The sequence below is a fragment of the Cololabis saira genome, chromosome 23 (assembly GCF_033807715.1).
Source record: "Cololabis saira isolate AMF1-May2022 chromosome 23, fColSai1.1, whole genome shotgun sequence".
NCBI classification, from domain to species: domain Eukaryota; kingdom Metazoa; phylum Chordata; class Actinopteri; order Beloniformes; family Belonidae; genus Cololabis; species Cololabis saira.
The window spans coordinates 15,719,490-15,745,578 of NC_084609.1; the positions used below are offsets into that span (position 1 = coordinate 15,719,490).

General features: G+C 40.7%; 1 protein-coding gene across 2 annotated transcripts in view; it reads left to right on the forward strand.

Annotated features, from left to right (window-relative positions):
• Nucleotides 1-26,089, forward strand: part of LOC133423999 (plexin-B2-like) — a 172,311-nt gene that overhangs the window by 138,701 nt on the left and 7,521 nt on the right. For both annotated transcript variants that reach the window (XM_061714354.1, XM_061714355.1), the window contains 22 exons: nt 239-374; nt 5,096-5,232; nt 5,311-5,493; nt 5,872-5,983; nt 8,045-8,254; nt 8,345-8,428; nt 9,150-9,245; nt 9,803-9,939; nt 10,055-10,155; nt 11,214-11,443; nt 12,616-12,797; nt 13,082-13,148; nt 14,047-14,193; nt 17,776-17,853; nt 18,156-18,234; nt 18,692-18,792; nt 20,060-20,141; nt 20,792-20,943; nt 21,053-21,213; nt 22,966-23,113; nt 25,462-25,526; nt 25,820-25,895. In XM_061714354.1, coding sequence (XP_061570338.1) covers nt 239-374; nt 5,096-5,232; nt 5,311-5,493; nt 5,872-5,983; nt 8,045-8,254; nt 8,345-8,428; nt 9,150-9,245; nt 9,803-9,939; nt 10,055-10,155; nt 11,214-11,443; nt 12,616-12,797; nt 13,082-13,148; nt 14,047-14,193; nt 17,776-17,853; nt 18,156-18,234; nt 18,692-18,792; nt 20,060-20,141; nt 20,792-20,943; nt 21,053-21,213; nt 22,966-23,113; nt 25,462-25,526; nt 25,820-25,895 — 2,764 coding nt within the window. The remainder of the gene's footprint in view (nt 1-238; nt 375-5,095; nt 5,233-5,310; nt 5,494-5,871; nt 5,984-8,044; nt 8,255-8,344; nt 8,429-9,149; nt 9,246-9,802; nt 9,940-10,054; nt 10,156-11,213; nt 11,444-12,615; nt 12,798-13,081; nt 13,149-14,046; nt 14,194-17,775; nt 17,854-18,155; nt 18,235-18,691; nt 18,793-20,059; nt 20,142-20,791; nt 20,944-21,052; nt 21,214-22,965; nt 23,114-25,461; nt 25,527-25,819; nt 25,896-26,089) is intronic.

A 26,089-nucleotide genomic window follows, 5' to 3' on the forward strand; every position in this document is an offset into this window, starting at 1 on the left:
AGTACGGCAGCTTGTTATCTCAGCCTTTGAGTGTTAAGTTTGAGCAATAGACATTTTAAAAGCTTCGATCCTTTGAGAAGAAGTTAACTTTAACACTAGATTACTCTCATAATAGTAAGTTATGTGCTTCAGAGCAAAGCAGTTCAGCTTTAGAGTAGTAAAGGAATAAAGTTGTGCATATAGTTTGTCATTTGTGAATGTTGGAAAGGAGTTACCAGCTTTGGTTTTCTGCCCACAGTGTGGTGTGTGAGATCGGCCCAGCAAAGCCAGTCCCACCGCAGGACCTCCCAGCTGAACGCACCACCAGCGGTCCGGTGGAGATAATAGTCGCAGGAGGAAGAGTGGGAAGGTCTAACGTCATCTTCACCTACCGGGTGAGTCTAAAACCAAACCCCTTTGCCATTAAATGTTCCTTCATAGTATCTCTGAAAATCTTAACAAATGTGGAGTCAAATGTGGAGACAAGCCCCACACTCAAACCATGTGTAATACACTGATGTTAAATATATTCATGATAAAATGCTGCACTAATGGAGATCAGATGTTGTGTGGAAGCTTTAAACTTGTTTTTTTCAGGACTTTATTCCCATAGTGTCTAATATAATTGACCACCCTTGACTTTACCATCCGCACTGTCAGTCTGTTTGGTGTGAAACCAGCCAGTGGACAATCAGAAACTTGTATATGGACATATTGAGCTATAAAACAAAACCAACCTTAACCCGCTGAGGTCAACTCTGGGTTAAATCAAGGATTCAGGCGCAGGAATCTGACGGACAACTTTCATAAAACGAGTGAGAGGATCAGTTTCTCTTTGAGAACACAATATCTAAGACAGCATCTACCCGTGTTTATTATTAGTGACGTGGTGAGCAAATGGATGTCAGGAGTGTGTCTGTGGATTGTTGAGGATCCAGACGGCCTGAGGACAGAAGCTCCTCTCGAGTCTTTTTAGTTTTGCCGCGTGACTGCAGAGGCGTCTTCCTGACCTCAGTCCTCTGAACGGCTCGTTGTTTAGGAATGTCTCTGGCTTGTGGTTCAGCCGAAGGCATCAATCTCTCCAGGGCAGAGTAGTAACTGCACGGGGTGATGGTGCTTAAATCTGCACGTTGCTTACCTGCAGATCAGTTAATACAGAAGCTCATCAATGGACCAAAGGAGGCAGAGATAATGATGAAGATTCAGTGCTGCCAGAATTTCATTAACCTTTCATGTTCTGTTAATTTAACTCCCTGTTTTTTTTCTATTAGGAACTCTTTGTTTCCTGTTACTTAAAGCATTTTGATTCAGCTGCATGAAGCTTTAAAGAAAAAGTGAAATCTGGCTTTATGAAACCTCACGCACAGCCCATCAACGTTTCTGAGGCAGTACAGAAGATTGCATGTCACAGCTACTTCAGATCCCGCAGATCCAATCCCAGGAACATTAAAAGCTTTGCGACAAAGTAAAAGCCTCCCTCCGCTGTGCAGGGAAATCTGCTCCCTAAAGAAGCAGCAGTGCGTAAAAATATTACTCGCAGACTAAATTCACTGCTGTGCAAAGCTCCATTCAGATTCCAGCTGTTTTTTTCTATCCCCACATACCACAAACAGAGAAACAAATATGATCAAAATAACTTTCACCTGCTGCTTTGTTTTGTTTCCCGAACAAAGCTCCGCCGGTTAGTTCAGTATGGAAGCTCACTTTTGGTTTTGTTGTTTGCTTGTATTAAGGTGACGAACACTAATTGCGGCAAACTGCTGAGACCAAAGAGGGTAATTTACTCCAGCGGCAGTGAATCCGTCTGTCAACAATCAGCTCAGGGTTCAATTGTTAGATTTCTGCATTTTTTAATTCCTCTTATCATTGAAACAAAACATTAAACCAGCATCACAGACAAGGATACCGACAGCTAGATGACTAATTTATATTCAGTTATATTGAAATTGTTCCACCTTACATTGGGGGGGTTGAGTTAACCATCTTTCTGAAGGATTTTTTGTAGAACCAAGTTTGGATTCAAATGAGCTACCTTTCAAATAAAAGCAGCTTTCTCCCACAACATTCATATTCGGTCTAAGGAATGAACCAATTTGCTGTTTTTTTTTCTCATTCACACAGACAAATGTTCATCTTTAAAAGGCCATATTCCTCACATCTAAAAAACCTTGGGTTTTCTTGAAAAAAAATGTTGTTCTTCCATCATTCACTAAACAAGTGCATGAACGTGGTTCACTTGCGTGCTCAGTAAAGACGCTTCCTTTGTGAACTCAAGGACAAGCTGTCTGAATTAAACAAGATTTATTATATAGTTTTGATAGTCATGCTTTCGTCTATTAGGTCAGTCGGACTTGAGTTTAAAGTTGCGGGTTTTCAGATGACACATTGTGAACAGATGAAGTAGGATGAGCCTCCTGCTTGATCCGTGCTTTAAAACCTCTGATGCGAGTTTGTTTGCATTTATTTTCTGCATGAATACAGAAGTGCCTTCAGCTCCTTTTGATTCACGCGCAGACTATGTTCATATATTCCAGAAATATATGCCGCCTCCTCTGTTGCTGTTCTGAAGGTGCACAACTTCCAACAAAGCACAGTTATGACTTTGTCTCTCTTTGGGGATATTTATTTTTGTGTTTGCGGCTCTCTCCACAAAAACAGCAGGAACTACTGTGAAACACGAACCAGCAGAATGCCTGAACCCACACCACGCTTTACTGACTTAGAAAATACTCCTGTAATTCTCCAGTTTATACTTTATAGTTTTTCTTAATATTTTTTTCTTCAGCTTCGCCTCCAGCTGATGACATCTACTTTCTTTCAGAGTGCACTCAACGGCTCCGTAATTATTCTGCAGACAAATTTATTTTGTTGCTGCTTTGTCCTCGAGTATAAATCACACTTAATATTCCCTCTCTTTTTTTTTTTTTTTCAATAGTACAAATGTATTGAAACATTATACACTTACTCGTGATGGCATTTGAAATAATGTATCATATTTCAAATGAATTAGCTACTATTTCAGACGCTACTATTCAGATATAGAGTTTGCCTCATAGGCTTCGGGGCAGGGCAGAACATATTTTGCAGACCATTAGGCGCATCGCATTATAAGGCGTAGTATAAAACTTTGTGTGGTAAGTCTATCTTTATTCAACTCATTCACTATAACTCGTTCAGTTGTAACTAATACAGAAAAATACTTGCACATTTTAAATTGTTCTTCTTCCACGGAGGTAAGCATCGTACTACGTCCTGTTCTCTGATTGGTTCATCGTTGCCAGCGATAGCGGACACCTGTAGTTAGTGTGAGGGTGGAACAACGTTGTATTCCAACATTTGATTATAATTTGATTATGATATAGATTTGAAAATTGGTCTACTTGACGTCTAATTACAATTCACATAACATTGACTAGATGATGGTTGCTTGCTAGCACTACATCGTTAGTTATCTAACATTGTCTGACGTTGCAACTCGTATCCAGCTAAGGTCCGACTTTGATACGTCCCGGTGTCAGCTGGAAATGGTCCGACAATAAATCAGCGGTTTCTCACTTACCAAAGATGTTTGAGCGCAGTGTAGCACATAAAATTGGTTCGAGGTCAGTAAGCACAAAAAGAATTCATACATAAGGCGCACTGCTGAATTTTGACAAAATTGAGAGGATTTTAAGTGCTCCCTATAGTGTGGAAAATATGATATATAATAGTCCCTGGGGGGGAACAAAACCCAAAACAAACATGAAAGTTCATCCATTTTTGATTAAACAATCAAATTTGTTGGTGTGACACAAAATTGTTTTTTTGCCCTATCTTGTAAAACACTTGATCACGTTTTGATCACTTAAAAATGCTCAAAACGTGATACTGACAATCAGTATATATTTAGTTTTTAACCACATTTTGTGAAACCTAGTCCAGATCCACTCTTGTGTTGCTCTTTGAATTGCTGGCAAAACTCAGCCGAATACTGAGTGGAGCAGACTGAAAGGATGGTCCTTAAAGATAAAAGATGCAACCTGGAAATGAGACCTTCCCCCACGGCAGCCAGCTGGTATCCAACTGATGTCTCCCCACACCATCCGTGTGTTCAATCCATCTTTATGAATTCAAGCAGTTATTTCCTCTTTCTGGTGCCAGTGCAAATAAAACATGATAGATGATTTTCAAAAAAAGGTATTTCTGATTTGTTTTGTTTTATTCATGTACTCATTTGATATTGATGAGCGTCTTCATGCCCTGATCGTCAGTGCAGGCTTAATGAAGTCTCTTACCTTTAGTCTGTTTTATTTACCTTTTTCATTTTGCTTTTATGAATGAATTACGTTTCCTACGTTTTATCCATCACAAGTATTGTGTTTGGATCTTTCTTAAGCATTTCTGCACATTGCTTTAAAAATGAACTCAAATGGTTTCTTGTTGCAGCCAGTCCTGTTTGATACACGTGAAAGAAAAGCAAATCTCTTCCAGTTTAACATTCATCTACATTTGGACGACTGACTCTACCGTTGGTACAAGGACACCAGCTGAGCGTCCGTCTATTTCAACTCGAGTGCAGTCAAGCGAAGTTGGCCGTGAAGCAAGAATACAACACATTTAAACACGTATATATGAGTTCAGCCACTTAAGCAAGAGTGGCTGAGTTGCTTTAGGATCGATTGGTCAAACAGTTCGGTCCAGGCCATCCATCTCTAAACGAATTAAATGAGCAGTAAAGAATTCTGTACAGAGATTCCTGTTCCCGAGGGTCTAAATATTGCTAACCTTTCCTATAGCTGCAGGATGATCACAGGAAACATTTTATGGAGGACATTTTCCAGGAAATTGCAGATAGTGACCGACTTAAATACTATCAACTTCCTATAGATCTTGTCAGTAACAACCAATCAGGAAACTATGAAAACAAGACAGTTTCACACTTCTTTTCCAGCATGAAAAAATGCTTTAAAAAATGAATAAATAAAAATAAAGCATGTTTACGCTTATGTGCTTTCATTACTTGAATACAGTTGACATTACACACGTGTCTAACAGTTTAGGAGAGAAGTTAAGTATCTTTTGCTGTTTTATAAATGAGGAGTGACTAAAATCAGCTGTCCTCACTTTTTCTGACCAGGACCCCAAACCACATATCGTCAGTCCGAGAAAAGGCCCAGCGGCTGGAGGAACCGTGATCACCATTGAAGGAGAAGACTTGGACACGGCAACAAAGGACGACGTTGCAGTGACTGTCGGGAGCGTTCCCTGTGAAGTGTAAGCAGTCGCATTTATTTGTCTTTTCTTGACACACAGTTAGAGTCTGTGCTCACGGTAATCTGCTCACCTCTTCAGCCTGACGTTTGGTGAAAACATTACCTGCAAGACTGGCTGGTACCGTGGACAGAAAGCCCCCTCGGAGTTGTTAAAAGTGTCAGTGAAGTACGGAAAAAACACCACCAAAGATATTCCAGACGCCTTCCAGTACTGCGAAAACCCCAAGATCACAGATTATAACCCTAAAACCAGCTTTGTATGGTGAGTGTGTTTGTGAGGATGAATGAAAGTCAGGTTGGATTTTTCTTTCTTGTCAAATGCTTGAGATTAAAATGTTAATTCAAAAACCCAGCAAGTAAACAAATGAATATCGTTGACTCTGAAAAAAATTTGCTGTCATATTTAGTTCATTTTAAGTTCCTTAGTGCACTGAAAATGTCAAACTTTATTTTTTTCATAAAACTCAAACTGTAACATTAAAAAAGAATTACCAAACCTCCTCTCTGCAAAACATCTTCATATATGTGGAGAGAAGACACTAATTCTGCCAGAGCGTAAAGCAAAGTATTAACATAATCCTCTAGAAAACTGTCCATATGAAGGTACTTTTTTAACACGCATTTGTGCGTTTGTGTGAAGCGGTGGCCGAAGGATTGTGGTGACTGGCACCGGGTTTGACCTGATCCAATCAGCCACGATGAGAGTCCTGCCTGCCGGAGACGAGTCTTCACAGAGCAGCAGACCTGTCGAGGTGAGAGCGCTTTTTATTCCTGAAGATGTGAGAAGATGAATCCGTCACACTGTCACACTGTCACAGCTGCTCTTTTGGGACCTAAAGCCACACACACTATTATATTTGATACGAATACTTTGGGGTCAGTTTAGTAGCTCTGAAGATTAAACAGCTGCAAGTGTTGTTTTTTTATTTTCTTATTTATTCTCCTTGATAGAAATGACTTACTGGCTTGTCAAAACTGTGTTTTCATGAACAGTACAGCCCTGAGCTTCATAACTTTCTTCACTTCATGACACTAAAGTATGAGAACAATTTAATATCAAAGGTATCACACAGTTAAGAGTTGTAACACAAAAGGATAAAATCATGAATTATAGTTTGAAGACTCTGGACTTGTTTATTCTTTTAACATTGCTTTAGTTCATATACTTTAAATCAGGCCTGACTGGACTCTTGTAACACCCTGGCAGTTGTTCTGAGCCAGGCTTTAGCTCTCACAGAGATGAAATACCCTTTTAGCTTTAAAATACTTTGGTATTCAGAGGAGATGATGTTCATGTTGGTGACTGCAAAATAAACCCAAACCATCACCCCTCCACCACTGTGCTTGACAGATCAACTTTATACTCACATTCAGAATTCTTCAGGGTTTTTCAGAGGCAGCTTGGCAAACTTGAGCACCTGTGTTTTATTCTTATGTTTTACCTTGTCGTAATCTCTTTGGCAAGTCCATTCATGGGATGATCATCTTTCTCCCTGTAGAATGATGGACTCCATTTTGTTTGGAAATAAGACTTCTTTCCTATCTTTCCTCCTTTGCATTGTGTTAACACAACATGACGACTTCCAAAATGTCTGTTTGCTCACCATCAGTTAATCTGCCTGCTGCTTACCCTCTTAATTCCTCTGGAAGCGTTAAGAATGTGCTTAGTTTTTCACACACCGCTTATTGTTGAGAAACCGGTGCCCGGCGTAAGGTTAAATATCAGGAAACAATGGAAATCGATGTAATCCCTTCTGCTGTGATTGATACAAAACAACAGAGCTCAGAACCTGCGAAGGCTGATGGATGGAGCTTATTCATTGGTTTAGAGTGGCCTTTTATTTCCTCCCCACATCTGCTTTTATTTCCTCCTTTATTACTGCAACACATCTATTTAATTCACTTCCAGATGAGCTTAGTGATCTACTTTACTCTTCTGCATCATCCTTTTTTTAACCCTACCACTTACACTTATATTACACATATTTATTTATATATATATATATATATATATATATATATATATATATATATATATATATATATATATACATTGTACAGACTTAAACTATCAAAACTCCAGCATCTAGTCATTGATCAGAATGTTGTCTTATAACAGTTGTCTGTCTTCATTTGGAAAGATTTCTTAACAAATCAAGCTCAATGAATTACTGAAATTACTGGGATGAGATTTAGCTTCACCATCCATTGATAAAAAAAATATTAAGAAATAATAAATGAATTAATCAATCATGTTGGTGTCTAAAGTTCAACCTCAGAGACTGAGAAGCCCGTTAGTTTGTTTGGCGGTCACTGCTGCCAGCAAAATACGTCAATAATTGCGCGGCTCAGATCCGCAGCCTTCAGTGATTATTATCCAGCTTCTGCATCTTTATCAAAACCCGCTTTCCAATCATCCTGCATTGAATTTTCCTCAAAGGTGGGTGATAAGAGCTGCTGCAACAATAGGCAATAGGAAAAGTAATTTTCACAAAGATTACGGAATTTAAACCTCTTCCACTGGTTCATAAGCAAAATAAGTAACTTGTTAATGAGTGTAACATGGACCGTTTAATGAGGGTGTTGTGTCATCTTGGTAAACATCCCTCTGCTGACACGACAGGGACGGATGAACAGCAAAGGAACAAGTACAGTTTAAAATCCTTTTTTATATTTCATTTTTTTTAAACCAAAAGAATGAATATGATCATCTAAAACAACTTAAACCAAACAGCAGGAGTACACTGTCACATCACAATCAGCTTTTTCGGCGGTCCGTGAGGATAAAGACGTTCTTGTCTTTTCTCGCCCAGTTTGTCCAGGAGGCTCTGAGTAAGAACGACACCGTGCTGCAGTTTCACTCCCCGTCGGTGAACTGCTGCAATGACGGCCAGTCCCTCAAGACCGTCCTGCAGCTGGACAACGTGTTGGAGGAACTCAAGACCTTCAACTATCACTCTGACCCCTCCTTCAACAAGCTGGACAAGAAAGTGATCTCGGAGACCAGCATCATCATTGTGACGGTGAGGGCAGACAGTTGAATTTCAAACTTGTAACTCTTTTATCTCCGCATCAGTCCGCTGACTTCCCTCTCTCCATCTTCCTTTTGTCAGGGTCGGGGATTCTCCAAGGCAATGACTGCCAGTGAGGCCCTGGCGTTTGTTGGGGATGCCTACTGCCACGTTAACATACTACAGGTATATTGTGCCCGTTAGAAGGGAGAAAACAAAGCTGCATAGGTTTACAAAGGGGTTTATGATGGATTTAGACTGTTAATGTGCGGCAGATACCGACGTTTTATCAAAGGCATAGGATGCGAGGCTGCATCAGCGTCGGTTCGGCTGAGTTTCTTTTCTACCTCCAACTGTTGTGGGTGATGCTGTCATGCTGCAGAATCACAGGCTTCCAGAACGGCATCACTCGGCCACGTTTTAAAGTTTGATCTCCGCTCTGAAAAATCAATCAGCTTTCTGATGAAAGCGAATCAGTGAAGCCAGGAACTCACAGCAAGACATCATCTGACAAAAACAGAACTCTTCCGCACCTTCAGCTTTGATCGCGTGTTCAGACACACCTAAAAATGTATCTCCTTCATTTTTATCCACTTTTGTATTCTGAGCAAAGCAGCGGTTGAATTCGACAGACGAAAACTTTGCAGACTTTTAAGTTTTGGGAACGTGTTTCTGGTCTCCCACTGCTTGGTTGTTGGTGGTTTTTTTTTCCTTCTCTTGTGTGGTGTTCACATATACACTCTTGTGGTTATATTGAGACAGGGAAATCACTATACAATGCTGGAAGGTGTCATTTTCCATTTGTCTCCATTGATAATGAAAGTAAAACATGTATCTGAAGTAGTTTAGTCATGATAGAACCTACCTATTGTTTTTTATATTTCCTTTTTCTCTCCACATTATTCAGGATGATAAACTGATCCTGGACGCACCTTCGTCACAGCCCAGAGCCAAGTCCAAACGCCAGCGCAGAGACACAACGAATGACCTGCTGGAGCTTGTGGTAAAGACAAACTACTGTTCATTGGATCTGCACCCATTAGCTGAAATAGTTCTATATATACTGTAAACTATTTGCATTTCAGGTGAGGAATGAAAATTTCATGGTGAGATTTAAATCATGTTGACATTTAAACCAGGAGGGTAGAGGATGTGGTCCACAACTAACATTCAGTGAACAAGGATAAAGTCTCCAAGGGGCTGAAGCGAAGACAAAGACGCTGCACGAAAGGCCACAATATTAACACTGACATACTGTAGGGGAGTCTTTTTTATGTTTTTTTTTATTTGCAAAGCCGCCTGTGAGCAGCTCGTTCCCGACGTGACGCGTCTCCTCCCGCTGTAGGACTTAGTGACAGAAAGAAAAGCGTTGCATGGTTTTTCTTCTTTATGAAGTGTTAGAAGTAATTTAATGTAGTTTAAGAAAAACATAATTCCCCTTGCACAAGAAAAATAATATAAATAATTTCAAACTGCTCATTGCTGGGCTGTTTTAGAAGACGGAGGAGAATTTATTCCCCCAAAACATGAATAATCCGAACCCTCTCTGCTTCGTTGCAGGTGAAGTTTGGTCACGGCGAGTGGGTAGTGGATTCAGTCTACTACGCCAGAAAAGACGACATTTCCCTCAGTATAATCATCCCTGCAGTCATCGTGCCGATGCTGCTCTTCATCGCCGTGTCCGTCTACTGCTACAGGTTCGATGAAGAGTCCAAAAAGATGCACCTGGGTACAGAGAGGTGTGTTTGTTTGGTGGGTTTCACATTCTTTTGGTGTGTGTGTGTGTGTGTGTGTGTGTGTGTGTGTGAACAGGAGAAAGAGCCAGCAGGCAGAACGGGAATATGAGAAGGTCAGGCATCAGCTGGAGACTCTGGAGGAAAGTGTCCGAGATCGATGCAAGAAAGAGTTCACAGGTATGGATGCTCACCTGACACCTGGAAGATCTTATGACAGAAGTCAAGAAGTAAGAGTGGGTGGAGGAAAAACTTTCAACATAAAAACTTGAATAGCACCAAACAAGAACAAAGGAGCACAATTTAAGAGTTTCCCTGACACATGCCTCAGTCAGAGCTCCATGTTGAGGGTTTTTTTTTTACCGTTTACCATCACCTTTTTGCAAGTTTTGTTCAGTGTGTCGACTGGTGTCGCTGTGACAGCTCACCGTCATATTGCGAACTTCTGCCAACACTTTTCAGCAAACCCTGCAGTACTTCGGTGCAGGCATCAGAAACTTCCCTTCAGGTCTTTTTAGCAAGCTCTGTGAACTGTTTTCTGATTAATCTGACAGCTTTGTCGTTCAACATGGGGCGTCTGCAGAGTGGGAATGTCGAGGCAGAGTGACACAAACCTTCTGGTACAGATCTATGGAGACATAGAAACGGGTTCAGGAAAATTATTTCTTAGAGTATGTGTAGGCCCACATTTGAAAAAAACAAACAAAAAGCAAAGGGAACAAAAACTAACTTTTCTTTTCTAAAATCTTTCAGGTTTTCTCCTTTAGGCGTTCGCTTCCCTCCGTCGCATCAGCCAATTTGCAATTCCTCCTTCACCACCTCCATCCTTTATTTGTCCTGCCTGGCATCTCCATCTCTAGAATCTATCTCTCTGCTCTCTGTCTCAATCTAGCCTCTCTTACTATCTCCAAGACCCTGACTGTTCCTCTCATGAGCTCGTTCTTTATCCTGTCCATCCTCATCACTCCTAAAGAAAATCCTCATCTTCAGCTCCGCCACCTCCAGCTGTGCTTCCTGTGTGTTGGTCGCTGCTTCCACCTGCTTCTGACCTCCATTCCTCTTCCCTCCAGGATACATGTCCACTTCCTCTCTGTTTTGCTGCACCTGCTGTTTCCTCAATACATTATAGAAGTTGTATTTCTTCATCATTCTTCATCATTCTCTCCATTTTTTTATTTATTTAATGTTTTTGTAAATCCTTTTGTGTAACCATCTTTTTTTCTTCTGGTGTCTGTCAGATCTGATGATTGAAATGGAGGACCACACCAGTGACCTGAGCGAAGCCAGGATGCCCTTCCTAGACTACAAAAACTACACCGACCGGAGCTTTTTTCTGCCGTCCAAAGAGGGTGCCAACGACCCCATGATCACAGGAAAAGTACAAATCCCAGAAGCCCGCAGGGCTATCGTGGCTCAAGCTCTTAACCAGTTCTCCAACCTGCTGAACAGTAAAACCTTTCTTATTAATGTGAGTTTGAAGATTTTAATGAATATATTTTTCCTTATTTTGGTTGTTTTATTTCTCTCTGCCATGCTCTGTTTTCATTTCTCTATTTTTTTAAGCCAGTTCTTATTTAGTTCCAGTTACTGTTGAAGCTTTTTGGTTTTGTTGTTGTAAAACTGCAGTCTTCCAGCAGACAGGCCCTCGTAATACTGGTGACCTTTCTTACTGTCAAAACCTCCGTTTTAGAACTAATATTTTAACTAAAATGTACTACCACCACAATTTACATGCAGAAATGTTTCAAAGTGGATCCAGGCACATGTGCACGTGGCAGAAAATAAGAGAATCAACATGAATGCCAGTCAAGAACCTGCAGAAATATGACATTGTGCTATTTCAATTTTAGGAGTGAAATGCTTTCACAAATAATAGCTTGTTTTTCAAGCTGATATTTCTGTGAGATTGAAGTAACCAAAGTAAAATAAAATAGACTCTCAAAGAGTGAACAAGTGAATTCATAAAATTAAGAGAAATAACTTTGGCACCCAATGCCTCACTTCTTCACTTTCTTGTAAATTGTTTGGTTTCCTTGTTAAAAATTAACACATTTAATGTCAGAAAATATCAATATGCTTTAGTAACATTACTCCCACTCTTGTTCTTTATTATTTACTCATCTTTTTATGTCTTTGTTTGTTTTGTGTGTTAATCTGCTACAGCCCAAATAGACCCCAGAAAAAATAATCTGGACCTGAACCTTGTTACTATCTAACCCTTAAAAGGCATACATTTATAAAATCCATGTATTCAAACAAATGTCAACATGCAGTAGACAGTACAGTCCTCATCTTAAAAAAAAATAAAAATAAAAAAAATCCATCAACAAAGGAAAAGCCTAAAATAATGTTTTAAATCAGTAAAATGATAACGATGATACTGTATTTGAACTGAAGTTTAAACATCAGTGGAAATAAAGCATAATTTGGGAGACTAAAATGGTATTTAAAACAAAAACAAAGTGCTTGTTTCTTTAACTCCACATCATTTTTTTCTGGTCATAGAAACAAGCAGCAGTTCAAGAATCCATTAAAAAAACATAAAACGGTCCTTGTTTGGTTAAAATGATGTGTCCATGGTATGTGAAATGTATATTTAAAAAACTTGCTCATATCTCTTGTGTTTTTTCTTGGAAAAAGTTCATCCACACATTAGAGAGCCGGCCGGACTTTAACGCTCGGTCTCGCGGCTACTTTGCCTCGCTGCTGACGGTGGCGCTGCACGGCAAACTGGAGTATTACACGGACATCATGAGGACGCTGCTGCTGGAGCTGATGGACGAACACGTGCAGAACAAGAACCCCAAGCTGATGCTCAGGAGGTGAGGACCAGCAACCAGGGGATTGATGGAAGGTTTCAGTCCAGAACAAACTACACAGCAAACAGGTTTATTTGTCTGAATTGTCATTAAGGGATGTATTTCCTAAGGTGACATTGGTTCCTCCTGCACTTACAACAAGAGGATGTCAGTGAGGTTCTGCTAGAGGGTTTCACTGAGATGTGTCTGTGTGCATCAGTGTACTGAGGATATCTCTGTACAAGTAATTCTCCGAGTTTATGTGTAGGTCAAATGTTTATACGTGTTGCCTCTGTGTGTGTGTGTAGGTCTGAGACGGTGGTGGAGAGGATGCTTTGTAACTGGATGTCCATCTGCTTGTATCAGTTCCTGAGGGTAACACAGATTCTTTCACTAACTGCCTGTTGTTTGTGTTCTTCGATTTTTCGTCTTTCTTCTTTTGCTCACATCTCTTTCCTGCCAGACTTGCCTCATCTCTTATGTCCGGCTCTTACTGAAACCTTTACTTGAACCGTGCTGTGTTTTGAGCTTCCCCGACTGAAAGTGTTCACACAAGTTTTCACCACAGATATTTATCATGTCCTTAGTTGGGTCAGCCAGTGGACTCAAATTCATTTAATTTCTGGCATTTTCCAAAACCAACAACTCCAAATTAAGAGTCAGATAACGTTATTAAACAGAAAAAACATTATTCTGTAAGTCAGTATTAAATAGCCATCTTTAATGAGAGAATTAATTCACTTTACTGTGCTTTAACTAGAGGAGTGCTCTCACAGCCTACTTTAAAGTCTAGCAAAAGTCTGAATGCAAAAGTTTTGCAGCTAAAAAAAACAACAAATTCCTTACTTTTCAGAACATTTTGGCATTTTTCTGGTAGTTCTAAGTGTAATTGCTGAAGTAGAATTGTGGGAGAGTAGTTCAACAGAAAGCTTTAGCTGGTTATCTTTCATTTGGTTTGTTGGCCTCGTTGGTCAGTTCAACAACAAAAAAATACCAAATCTTTGTTTGGTTCGTTCAGGTGTTTTATTTTGTAGAAAAGAAGTTATGATAGAAAATAATTTTATGAACAGCTGGATTCTGCCTTTGCAAAACCTACCTCAAAGATGTCATATCAAATTGTTGTAACTATCGCCATTTTATTGTTAGTTAATTTGCATGCAGCTCACAGGAAAATGGATGTTAATACCAGGTGTAATCCAGGTGTCAGCATTTGAAAAGGTTTGCAGTCAGCGGTCATGGGTGTCGATCTGACGCCTCAATTTTTCTGTTTTAGGACTCTGCTGGAGAGCCTTTATATAAACTGTTCAAAGCGCTGAAGCACCAGGTGGAGAAAGGTCCAGTGGACGCCAAGATGAAGAAAGCCAAATACACGCTGAACGACACGGGGCTGCTAGGGGACGATGTGGAGTACTCTGTACTGGTTAGTACACACCCAAACAATGATGTCCAGTAGCCACAGCCCCAGGGTTTGTCCTTGAGTTTGTGGATTGGAGAATTTTTCTAAGGTCCCAGTCTGGACAGGTTGTCAGTCCTGTCAGGGTTTTATAGACAAACACAAGCCCTCACACTGACTCATCGATTAGTCTTGTTTTCTTGTTTTCATTTCACGTTTGTTTGTTTTTTAGACTTTGGGAGAAAAACAAAGTACCCAAAGAAAACACGGGGCGATGATTATAAGTTCAAAATATCAGGAAAAGGGCACAAAATTAAAAGATGAAGTCACATCTGCTCACACTCTCCTTCCTGTCGTATTTCTATACAAAAGAGTGAATGGATGAAAATCACTGGACGTAGCTTTAAATGCTGCGGCTGCAAGGATTGATCTGTTTCATAAAAGGTCAAGTTCTTTCATAAAGGAGGCAAAATAAGAAGCATTTAAACTTCTTTCCTTTTCAGTAAATCCAACCAATTATTCGTGTTGCTGCTTTGATATTTTCACGTCATTTTACTCAGTTTGGGACCTTTCTGAGAAAAAGGCCATAACATACTGTAGTTTATCTTTAAATATGTTTTTTAAATTTATTTTTATGATAGTTTTTATAACAAAGCAAAGGTAAAGCACAGACATGAAGAGAGCAAACAAAAACAACTAGACAAAAGAACAGGTCAGTGGGGGACTCAACAATCTGTGTATCATTTGTTCTTTCTATTTTCAGTTGTCAATCAAAAATTAAAAGTGCATTTTTATTTTGTTTTTTTGACGAAACAATGCCTGGTTTTTCATACTTCAATTTTAGACTTGGATCAAAAATACGAAATGAAAAAACGAACCACAGGATTTGATTTTAATATTTAATTGGTCGGGTTTACGTGACCCGGAAATGGCATTGAGAGCAGCAGTTCAGGTAGCACGGCGGTGCTGGAATCACATACTAGTTTGATTTATTGACAAGCACAAAATATCTAACTAACCGGCATAAGAAGAGGGTCTCAGTAACCAAGGCAACAACGCATTAACTGCCACTCAAAACATTCTACGTTACTGTGGCTACGTTAGTCCTGCAATATATATGACAGCTTAGCTGTTGGTTCAACTTTAGAGGAAGCATTTAATTGAAGATAGATTTTTAGTAACAACCATACTGTCAGTTCTCTTCCCATTTTCTGGCCACTACACGGCTGCCAAAAGCTCACGGAGGGAATCTTCTGAGCTACTTATTCCTCTTTTCATATTAAGCTCTGCAATCCTTGGCAATATTTAGCATGAATCCATATCCTGGTTGTTTGGTCTGATCCTCGGGAGGAGGACTGAGCTGTATGACGTATCACAGTAAACTGCTGCTGCTGCCACCGAGTCTGCTCCCTCAGCAGCGTCGTCTGCTCAGGCACATAACCGGCACATTTAAAGAGGAACCAGAGTTCACCAGCTCCTGCTGAGCCTGAACGCCACGCAGCATGCACTGTCGTCCTCCAGCATGTTGCACATGAATAAGAAATATCTCTGCATGACTGTGCACATTGTGGCTGTCGTTGTTCAAGCGCCCCTTCAGTTTTTAATAATGCGTTCAGAGACTTTTGTGTCAGCTGAGTATTACTGAAGCTACTGCATCCCTGAACTCCTGTGGCCTGCTGATAAGTTCTATCTGAAGCGCTGCGGTGCTGTTTCGTGATACTTCCCCATTGTGAACCAACAGCTCGAAGCTGAAATAGCCTTCGTGAAGATAGAATTCATTGCAGGACTGTTATAAACCTAATTAACTGCCAACTGAGAGGCTTTTACCACCACAGCAGCTGAAACTGAAGCAAGCAGCCAGATCCACAAGCACCACTACACCTGCAGACATTAGCTGAGAAATATATAATTTAATCTAGGAAAGCAGTTGGGATTAACTCCAGATACAGGCTGACCTATTATAACTTTCTCCATCAGTCCTATCTTACGCCACTGAAATTGCATAAATATAAACCTGAGATATCCAGCCTGTGTTTTAGAGGTGGGATAGAAGAGGGCTCATTCCTGCACTGCACTTGGTTATAATAATAATAATAATAATAATTCATTTTATTTAGCGGCGCCTTTCAAGTCACCCAAGGTCACCTTACAGAATAAAACAAAACAAAAATACAATAGAAATACAAATACAGGAAATACAATAGAAATACAATAGAAATTATAATACAGACACATATACAATGGACAACCGAGGTGCAACAGTACAGGTAACGCAACAGTATGGTGGGAAGTAGTGTGTGGTGACCGGTCAAAGTGAATGGGCAAGTTTAAACAGGTGAGTCTTGAGTTGCGTTTTGAATGTGGTGATGGAGTCTATTTGTCTTATGTATGGGGGGAGGGAGTTCCAGAGTCTGGGTGCCGTACAACTGAAAGCTCGGGCACCCATGCTGCTAAGGTGTGAGGTGGGAGTGAAAAGAAGTCCAGCAGAGGTTGAGCGGAGGGTACGGGAGGGGGTGTATTCTTTCAGTAGGTCACAGAGGTAGGTGGGGGCTAGGTTGTGAAGGGCTTTGTGGGTGAGGAGGAGGTTTTTGTAAATGATGCGGTATTGGACTGGGAGCCAGTGGAGTTGGATAAGGACGGGGGTGATGTGGTCAGATGACTTGATGCGGGTGATGATCCGGGCGGCCGAGTTCTGAATGAGTTGTAGTTTGTTGGTGAGTTTGGTTGGGAGGCCAGTGAGGAGAGCATTACAGTAATCGATACGGGATGTGACGAATGAGTGGACCAGAATTTTGTGCTGGATTGGGACAGTGCTGGACGGAGTCTGGAGATGTTGCGGAGGTGGAGGAATGCAGTCCGGGTGATGTTGTGGATGTGAGGTGCAAATGAGAGTGTATTGTCCAGAATGACGCCGAGACTCTTGACGTGGGGGGAAAAGGGTACCGGGAAGCCGTCGATGATGATGGGAAGGGCGGGAGAGGGTTGTGACTTGGTGAGGGTGGATTTGGAGCCGATGAGAAGAGCCTCAGTTTTATTGCCGTTGAGTTTTAGGAAGTTATTGCTCATCCACAAAACATGCTTATTAGGAGATACTACAAATATTGATGCTCGATTTAAGAAAAGCTCAAAAGACGTTTCTCGCTCTGGCCTTGTGTGCTGCCAGGAAGTGTATTGCCATCACATGGACGTCTGACTCCCATCTTTCTATAGGAAGATGGGTTTCAGAAATGAATAGCTGTGTTCCACTTTATAAAAGTTTGATAGTCTTTCCTGAGTGTATATGTAATTTTTTCGAGATGTGGCAACCCTATTTGGCATATATGGACACATTGTCAACCTCTATGATGGACGGGTTGTAGATTTATACGCTTTTTTTTTGCTGTCAGTGCTTACTGTTGTCTATCTTGCCTCTCAACCTCATTTATTTGTTATTTATGTTTTCTCTCTCTCTCTTTTTTTTTTATTTGGGGATTTGGGGAGGGTTTTGAAGTTCTGTGTTTGTGTGTTCATGTAAAGCAGTTGGGTAGTCGTAGTGCGAAAAAAGATCAGAGTAGAGTTTCTGTCTGAATCCGGATGAAGGTGAGACTGACGAGTGTGTGTTTGTTCCAGACTCTGCAGGTGTTGGTGCACGGGGAGGGGCCAGATGTGACTCCCGTGAAGGTGCTGAACTGTGACTCCATCACTCAGGTGAGTTTACGTCAGTGTTTGGTAGCAGAGGCAGCCCAAGAGCCATTTCTGTTGAGTTTAGATTGACTGGATTGGATTTGTATTGACACTTTTTTTTTTTTTTTTGAGGCAATTGATCCAAGAAAATGGTTGAAAATTAGCCGAATGTTGGTTCATGTGGTCCAGAGTGTAAATGTACTGACTTACCACTATTTAGAAGTCCCCTTTTCAGGATATTTCTCTTTATTCTAGCGTTGTTGTGCATGTCATTAATGTTTGGGCATATACATTAGCGAGTAAGACTGTGCACTTTGGCCGTCCAGGTGAAAGAGAAGATCATCGATCAGGTGTACAGGAATCTGCCGTATTCTCAGAGACCAAAGGTGGAGAGTGTTGCGCTGGGTGAGACACAAACGTCATTATTTACACTACAGAACACTCAGGGTCGACCACTGCAGGGTTAAGGTGCTGGAAATACAGCAATATGATCCATATTCATAAACCCGACACTGTTCCACAAAGCTCAAGTCATAAATATTATACATTTACTTGTTTTTTTTAGCTATATAAATCAAGGACTTATTTGTCTTAAATATCTCTAAAATGATTTTCTATCCAAAATAATATTTAAGAATCTAGGTCATGTTTAGACTTTAATTTGCAGAAATGATAAAGTGGTTCCAGGCACCATATGCGTTCCAGTCTGAAGACTAAACATGAGTGTGGATTATTTTTCTCCCAGGTCTCAGAGGAAACATCTGAATGTTTTGGTGCTAAAATGACTGAAGGCATGCAGCAACATAGGAACATTTGCAGTTGTAGCAGTTCCAGTTATAAGTTTATTTTCATCTCTCCACAGAGTGGCGTCCTGGATCCACAGGTCAGATCCTGTCCGACCTCGATCTCACATCCCAGAAAGAGGGACGCTGGAAGAGACTCAACACGCTGGCTCATTACAACGTGAGTTCAGCCTGCTGCCTATCGACATGCGTTAGCCTCACTCCCTCCTCAGTATGTCAGGCTTCACGCTGATGTTCTTTCATTCAGTGTCCACATCTGTTTCAGATCACGTCCAGTAATTCCTTCATTCTGTCCGGAATCAGAGATAAGAGATCCCCACTTCCTGCTGTTAGGCTCATCCGGTCCAAAAGGACAGATTTAGGCAGTCCAACAGCATAAATTACACATTTGTTTGCATGAGATCTATAATAGAGAAAGCAGAAGATTTTTTAAGCCTCAAGTTCAGAGAAGAAGAAAATCCTTAATATTTTCTTAGAAGTACCAGGAGGAGAAAATGTCTGACGGACAATAAAAGAGAGAAATGCTCTCCATTGCTCCACCTTGTGGGGTCCCTCCTGGATTTTTGTGGGGCTTTTTCAGCCTAAATTGCCTTAATTTGCATCTGCTTTGCTGCACAGGTGACCTCTGTGTTTTTGCAATTAAATATCCAGAGATAAGGCAAACTAACCAGCGAGCATTTGTTTTTATATAATACTATAAAGTCAAAGTTTAATGAAGGGTGTTTATGTACAGCAGGAGAACAAACTGGATGTGATTGGATTTTCACATCAGCGTAAACTAGTCATTCTTGGACCACGGCCAGTAAACAAACCCCTTCACCTGAGGTTATCTCTGTTTACATTTAGACAAACCTTCCCTTTATCCAGGATCTCCCCCACACTTTGATCCTTTCTTGTATCCTTTTCAGCACAAAGGTCACGGGATAAAACCGGTTGACGCTGCTGCTCTTGATCCACGTTTGTTCCTAAGCGAGCGCCTGTGTCAGCTCTCGCTGGATTTGCCGTGGAGTGTGTCAGATTTAGGCATCTTAAATGATCTTTTGTGCGGTTTGTCTCATCTTCAGCTTATCCTCAGGTTCACTGCAGCGAGCCAGAGGAGATTCACAATCCCGCTGCTCACTCGGGTCGTTTTTAATCAGCTTTGTTTCTCTTGTGCTGAGACCTTTTCTTTTGCACGGAAACAGCAGCAAGCTAAGGTTCAGGAAAATGTCAAGCCACTCAAGACTCCTCTGGTCCTCGTGCTGCAGAAAAACCAACAGGAAAAACAGAATCACTACTTCAGTCCAGACTTGCCTGACATTTAAAGAAAATAATTAGTGCAAAGACAGATTTTCCCTTTAGACATCGTGTGTGGTTTGGTTGGAGAGGATCACAATTTTTTTTCAAACTTTTGCTGTCATTCTTTGAATAATTTCCCTGTCTTGCAGGTTCGGGACAACGCCACGTTGGTTCTGTCCAGAGTTTTGCACACACAGTCGTTCCACCAGCACCAGGACAGTCACGATGAGAGTATGTAAACACACACTCACAGCTCTAAATAAGGATTTTTGTATGTCAGTATGAATAGTTATTAGTATTATAATGCTTAATACAAACATTCAGAACTGTTATTAAATGGCTTTGCTAATGAATAATAATGAATTGTAATTTTTAAATAACTAATAATTATAGTTGATCGTAAAATTCAGTGATGATCTAATTTTACTTTTTTTTCTTTTCTATGACTGTCTACATATATAGTAGGTTAGTACCCTTTTTATATGCTGTTTGATGTTGCAGCAGATGCCATTTTTCTTGTGCATATGTGAGAGTGAAGGTGAATAAATAAATTGAATTTGACTATTTCAAATAATACTGAAGGTTGCATATGTCATCTCGGCAAAGACAATAACCCAATTTTTAGAAAATCTGCGAAAAGAAAATGCAAATGAATCTTCTCATCTCTTCATGATGCACCAACTTTTGCTCCTTCACATGTTTTGGAAGCATGAAAACAGAAACGTTGTCACTTTCACATCTCTCCAAGAAAAGCACTGCCGTGTCCCTGTCAACGCATGACGGTCCGCCTGACAAAAGGCCAAAAGCAAACCATCAACGTTGTGCATCCCGTGTCTAAGAAGGCGCCTGTTTGTCTCTGTTCGTCCGTCCGTCACTCGCAGAAAACGCGCTGTTGGAGGACGACAACACTTTCCACCTGGTGCGACCGGCGGATGAAATTGATGAGGTGAAGTCGAAGAGAGGCAGCATGAAGGACAAGGCCATGACCAAAGCCATCACAGAGATCTACCTGACCCGGCTGCTGTCTGTCAAGGTACAACTCTGCACTTTTGTTACCTCGGACGGCCTCAGCAGGGTCATTGTGTGGTGTTTACTTATTTAAGATGTGTATATTTAAGGCTGCGTATGTGTGTGTGTCACAGGGGACGTTGCAGCAGTTTGTGGATGATTTCTTCCGCAGTGTGCTCTGCTCGGGCTCTGTCGTCCCTCCTGCCGTCAAATACTTCTTCGACTTCTTGGACGAACAGGCGCTGAGACACGACAACGTGGACGAGGAGACGCTGCACATCTGGAAGACCAACAGGTACAAACAGAACAATATCAGAGATTAGATATGCCTCAGGATGTACTTTCTAGCAGAATTAACAGTGCAATGAAGCACTTTTCATCTGTACACATCAGGATCCAGTGTTTAGGATGCACGTGATTAATGGATCATATGCAAAGTTTCTACTCATAATGTGAAATCCAGTTTTACATTTTAAACATAACTGAGACCCCTTAAAAATGTGTGATAAACAGCTTTACCAAACTTTTAAAATATCTTATTAAATGTTACTAGAAAGCAGAAAACGGGGGAGAAACAGGGCAGCCAGTTTCTTCTAAAAGGCCCAGCCTCCTCTGATTGGTCAGTTCCAGAAGCCTGATCAGGCCCCGCCACATTAACACATCAAATTTGCTGAAAATTAATATACAGAAATATTCCTTTTGGATGTAAAGTTTTAATAAAGTGAGCCTGGGTGAACCCAACCGATTGATTGTGGGGTAATGATGATGGAACGTTTCATTTATCTGAGAGATTTAAGCTCTTGTTGTCGCCTAAACTGCATCATATGGTTCACTGCCTGTAAACCGCCTGATTTGTGACTCTTTAAAGGGTTCACCTTCCGGCAGTTTCTTCTCAAAGCTCCTGTGAACTTCATGTTTTGGCTGGAAAACCTTGTAAAACCAGCTTAGGGAAATAATTATCCTGCTTCACAAGCTTATCTCTGCGTCTGTTTTTAAATTTTATCAGCTCAACGAGAGTGTAATTATGTTCTCATCACGGGCAAAACCAGGCGGTGGACCACATGAAAGGCCCTTTTAATTGGCAGGCTGTTATCAGGTCGGTTGAATGATGACAAAGCAGGCACAAAGAAATGGAGGAATAACTAAGACGGTGGGAGAGATTACTTTTTGAAGAAAAAAAACTTCTCTGCTTTCAAACTGGCCTTGAGCTGAGCCTGTCAATCATCCGAGAGACGCACACTAACAAGCTGGACAATGAAATATTCAACAGCCGTGCTGAATTATTAACAAGGGTTATGGTCTTTGGAGGTGGTAGAGAGGAAGAGATGAAAGGTTGAAGGAAGGAACTTGTGCATCAGCAGGTTCTTTAAAAGTCTGATATTGAACATCTACAGTATTGCCGCCTATAACTCAAGTTTTCTGATCTTGCTCCACACATTTATCTCACATTCATAACATATCTTCAACAGATCTTTAGTTTGAGTCAAAAGCAGCTTCTTTTCTTGTCTTCCTCCCTGAACATTAGCCATTGCCGACTGATATTCTTAATTATGGGCTAATATTAGTTTCACGAGTGTGCCAAAAGTGCTGTCTTCAGCTGCTCTTTAATGTTTTAAAGAGTCCTGGAACAGCCTCCTAAATATACAGCTGATTAATGAACTACCAAGCAGGCGATAAATGATGCACAAAGGATATAAGCAGACCTAAAGCGATTGCAAAAATAAAAAAAAAGCTTCAAAAGATGCAAAATTATTCAAAATACATAGAAACAGACACAAGATGATGTAACTAGGATGCCCAAACATTTACAAAAAAACACTCAAAAGGTCTACAAGAATCAAAAGAACCATAACGGCAAGCAAAAAAAGGGCAACAAAAACTAATAATAGGTCCCAAGTCATCACAAAGACAATACAAGACATGATTACAGTCACAAATGTTGTTATTCATCTTGTAATATTGAAAGAGTTGTAAATGTTTTCTGTCGGGTGAGGTATGTTTTCAGGCGGTTTTGAAACGTCTCCACTGTTTGCTTGGGTGTCTGCAGCTTGCCTCTGCGGTTCTGGGTGAACATCCTGAGAAACCCACACTTCATCTTCGACGTGCATGTGACAGAGGTGGTGGACGCTTCGCTGCACGTCATCTCACAGACCTTCATGGACGCCTGCACCAAAACGGAGCACAAACTCAGCAGAGTGAGTTCACACAGATGATGATCCAGCTGCTGCCTGGAAGTGTTTGAGGTCTCAGTCTGCAGCTGATGGATGAGTCCCTGAGGGAAGGAGTGACGTAGACGACAGTTGCAGTGACCAGGGGTTTCTCTCTCTGGTTTCCTGCTGATTTTCTGAGCTGTTGGAGGTTTTTTCAGGTTGTTGGAAGAGAAGTCCTTCGTACTTTTAATGGTTTAATAAATTAAGCTCAAAAATGTATAAACACCAAATTTTTATTAGACCTTAGGGAAGAAGTTTAATAATGTAAGTAGTATAATAGTGAAATCTGATGCTGAGCGTACAAACAAGTTCTGAAATGTATTCAGGGATCTGTGAATTTAAGGCTTTTAAAGAAAGAGTAGCGGTGAAGGGAAGCATAAGATTTGTGAGGTCCTGGCTCAAGGCTACAATAGAACACTTGAAACTATCAATAGCCACAAATAGGTTTTATTAAAAAAGCAATATTCTGTAACAGCGTAATAGATGTGTTTTAGCTCTTGGCTTCCCTCATAGTATCACCGGATCATGCCCCTTTGTCCCAGTTATGACTCAAGCAGCAGCACTCTGGACAAACTGGAGACCGTGGAAGAGCCTTGGCTGATATCCCAGTATGGAGCAGTAAAATGGTCAAGGCAAGAGTCAGCAAATATGTGAAGGCCCTTTTGTTTGTCAGCAGTTGAAAGAACTTATCTGACTTTAAATATTGCTTTGACAAACAAGATTGAAAATGTGTGACTGAAGTTGAACTTCTGTGGGGTGTTATTTTATGGACTGTAACTTTAGAATCAACAGAGCTGTTGCAATTTGGTGGACACAAACACCTTCATCCTCTGACTTACTGTCAATAAAGGGGTCCTGGGCATGATCCCTGCTGCACACCAGAACTCAGCAGAATAGTCAGAGGTAACGATATGTGGATAAATGAAAGAAAGTCTTCTGCACAGGTAATATATGCAATAAACTAAAGAATTAACCAGTAATTCCAAACAGAGGACTGTAGACAATGCAGACAGATGCTGCAATCGACACTATCAGAGATGATGCTTAAAGCGATTGTTGTATTACAGCTGTGAGATGATACTGAAAGCTTAAATTTTGACACAAACTCCCACTGAGCATCCTGTGAAAGACGTTTATACAGTATGAGAGCAAACATCACTGTGTGAGTCTGAGATGCTGCACCACATCAAGGAGCATTAAAGTAATGTAACAGTCAGGCAGCAATGAATAGTCTAGTAAAAAATAATGTTCTGATAATGTACACGCCATAACCCCCCCCCCACACACACAAAAAAAAAAGAAAAAACTGGAGCTTTGGTAAAATATTTTAGAGGGTAATGTTAAGAAAGTTTGATTAAATCGTAGCCTTTTTTTTTGGAATGTTTTTGTATTTTTTAAATAACTTGTAACGGTGGATTTAATATTTAATAGCAAATGCAGAATTTTTGTTTCCAATATAAAACTTTGAACAGAGTACCAGTAAAGCTGTTTTAACCACTTTCTTTCTAAAGTGAACTATATGTGTGCTAATGAGAATTTGCAATAAGAGAGAGAGAGATTCCATTTGTGGGGGACAGTGAAAGCAGCATGGTGTGGAGTTGGTTGGAGACGAAGACGGGGAGGTTGGATATCTCAACCCTGATGTTGGTCTGGGATGTCACGGCACCCTCACGTCTCAAGGACACGTCTTCAGACTCTGATGTCCACCAGTCCAAGTGGCGACGTTGTGTTATCTCAATGTTTTTGAGCCTTCAAGCAAGGAAGGAGATGTTTTTTTGTTTAAAAATACTGTCAGCGTATATGATCAAATCATATAGTTTGTTGTTGCCTTTTTTTTTTTTTTTTTTTTACAGTTAACAATGCAGAAAAAGATATTTGTTGGGTCTTTTTAATGAACCCTTCACCCACTTCCTGCTGTCATTCTCAGCAGATGTAGATGTCAGTCGCCACGTCTCTTGTGATTCTGTTTTTTCAAGTATTTTGTGGACTTATTTGGAAATCAGCAGGAGATGTGGCGGCAGGGCATGTGAATGTCATTAAATAAAGGCATCACATTTGAAATGAGATACCGTACATCTTTTAAATGTCATTGCTGTCTCTTTGATCTGTCGAGACATTCAGCCTGGAAGTTGTTGCAGCACACGTAATTACAGATCACAAAATAAACCCTGCGCTGTCGGAACATCCGACTGGCGGGGTTTCACAGAGCAGGAGCATTCAGGAGGGGATTTTCTCTGTAGCACATCAACACAGATTGTTGTTTTTTTTTTTGCACATTTACAATCCAAACATGTTCCAGCTCTTTGTTTTCTTGTCTCCCTTTCTGACTGCAGGAGTCTCCCAGCAACAAGCTTCTCTATGCAAAAGAGATTTCCACGTACAAGAAGATGGTGGACGAGTGAGTTTACGGCATTGCATGTCCAGGCAGATGTGTGTTTAGGTGTTGTGGCAGAACAGCCATCTGTTGAGGAGCAAAACGTCACAACAGCAGGGTTTAGAGTGATGGACGCAAAAGAGTTTTAAACAAAACAGGACAGCTGTTCTTATCCAGATTAGTTCGCTGCAACAGAGAATGTTGTCCAGAACAGTTATCAGTAACTACTGATCAAATATTTAACAGTCTGTTAACCTTTTTTGTATAAACGTGTAAGAAGCAGTGTCTGGAGATTTGACTGTGTGTATTTTCCACAGTTACTACAGTGGCATCCGACAGATGGTTCCCGTCAGTGACCAGGACATGAACACACACCTGGCCGAGGTGTCCAGGGTATGAACCACTTTCTCTCTGTGTGTGTTGAGAAATAAACTGAAGTAAACTTCAAAACGAAGCCTCTCGGGATCCATGATGGGACTGTTTCTCCAGTGAATTCCCAGAACATTGTACTTAATAATCCCAAACAGATTTTACAGATACAAATGTCTCTTTGGTGTAATACTCTAGACGGGCTGACAGACTTCAAC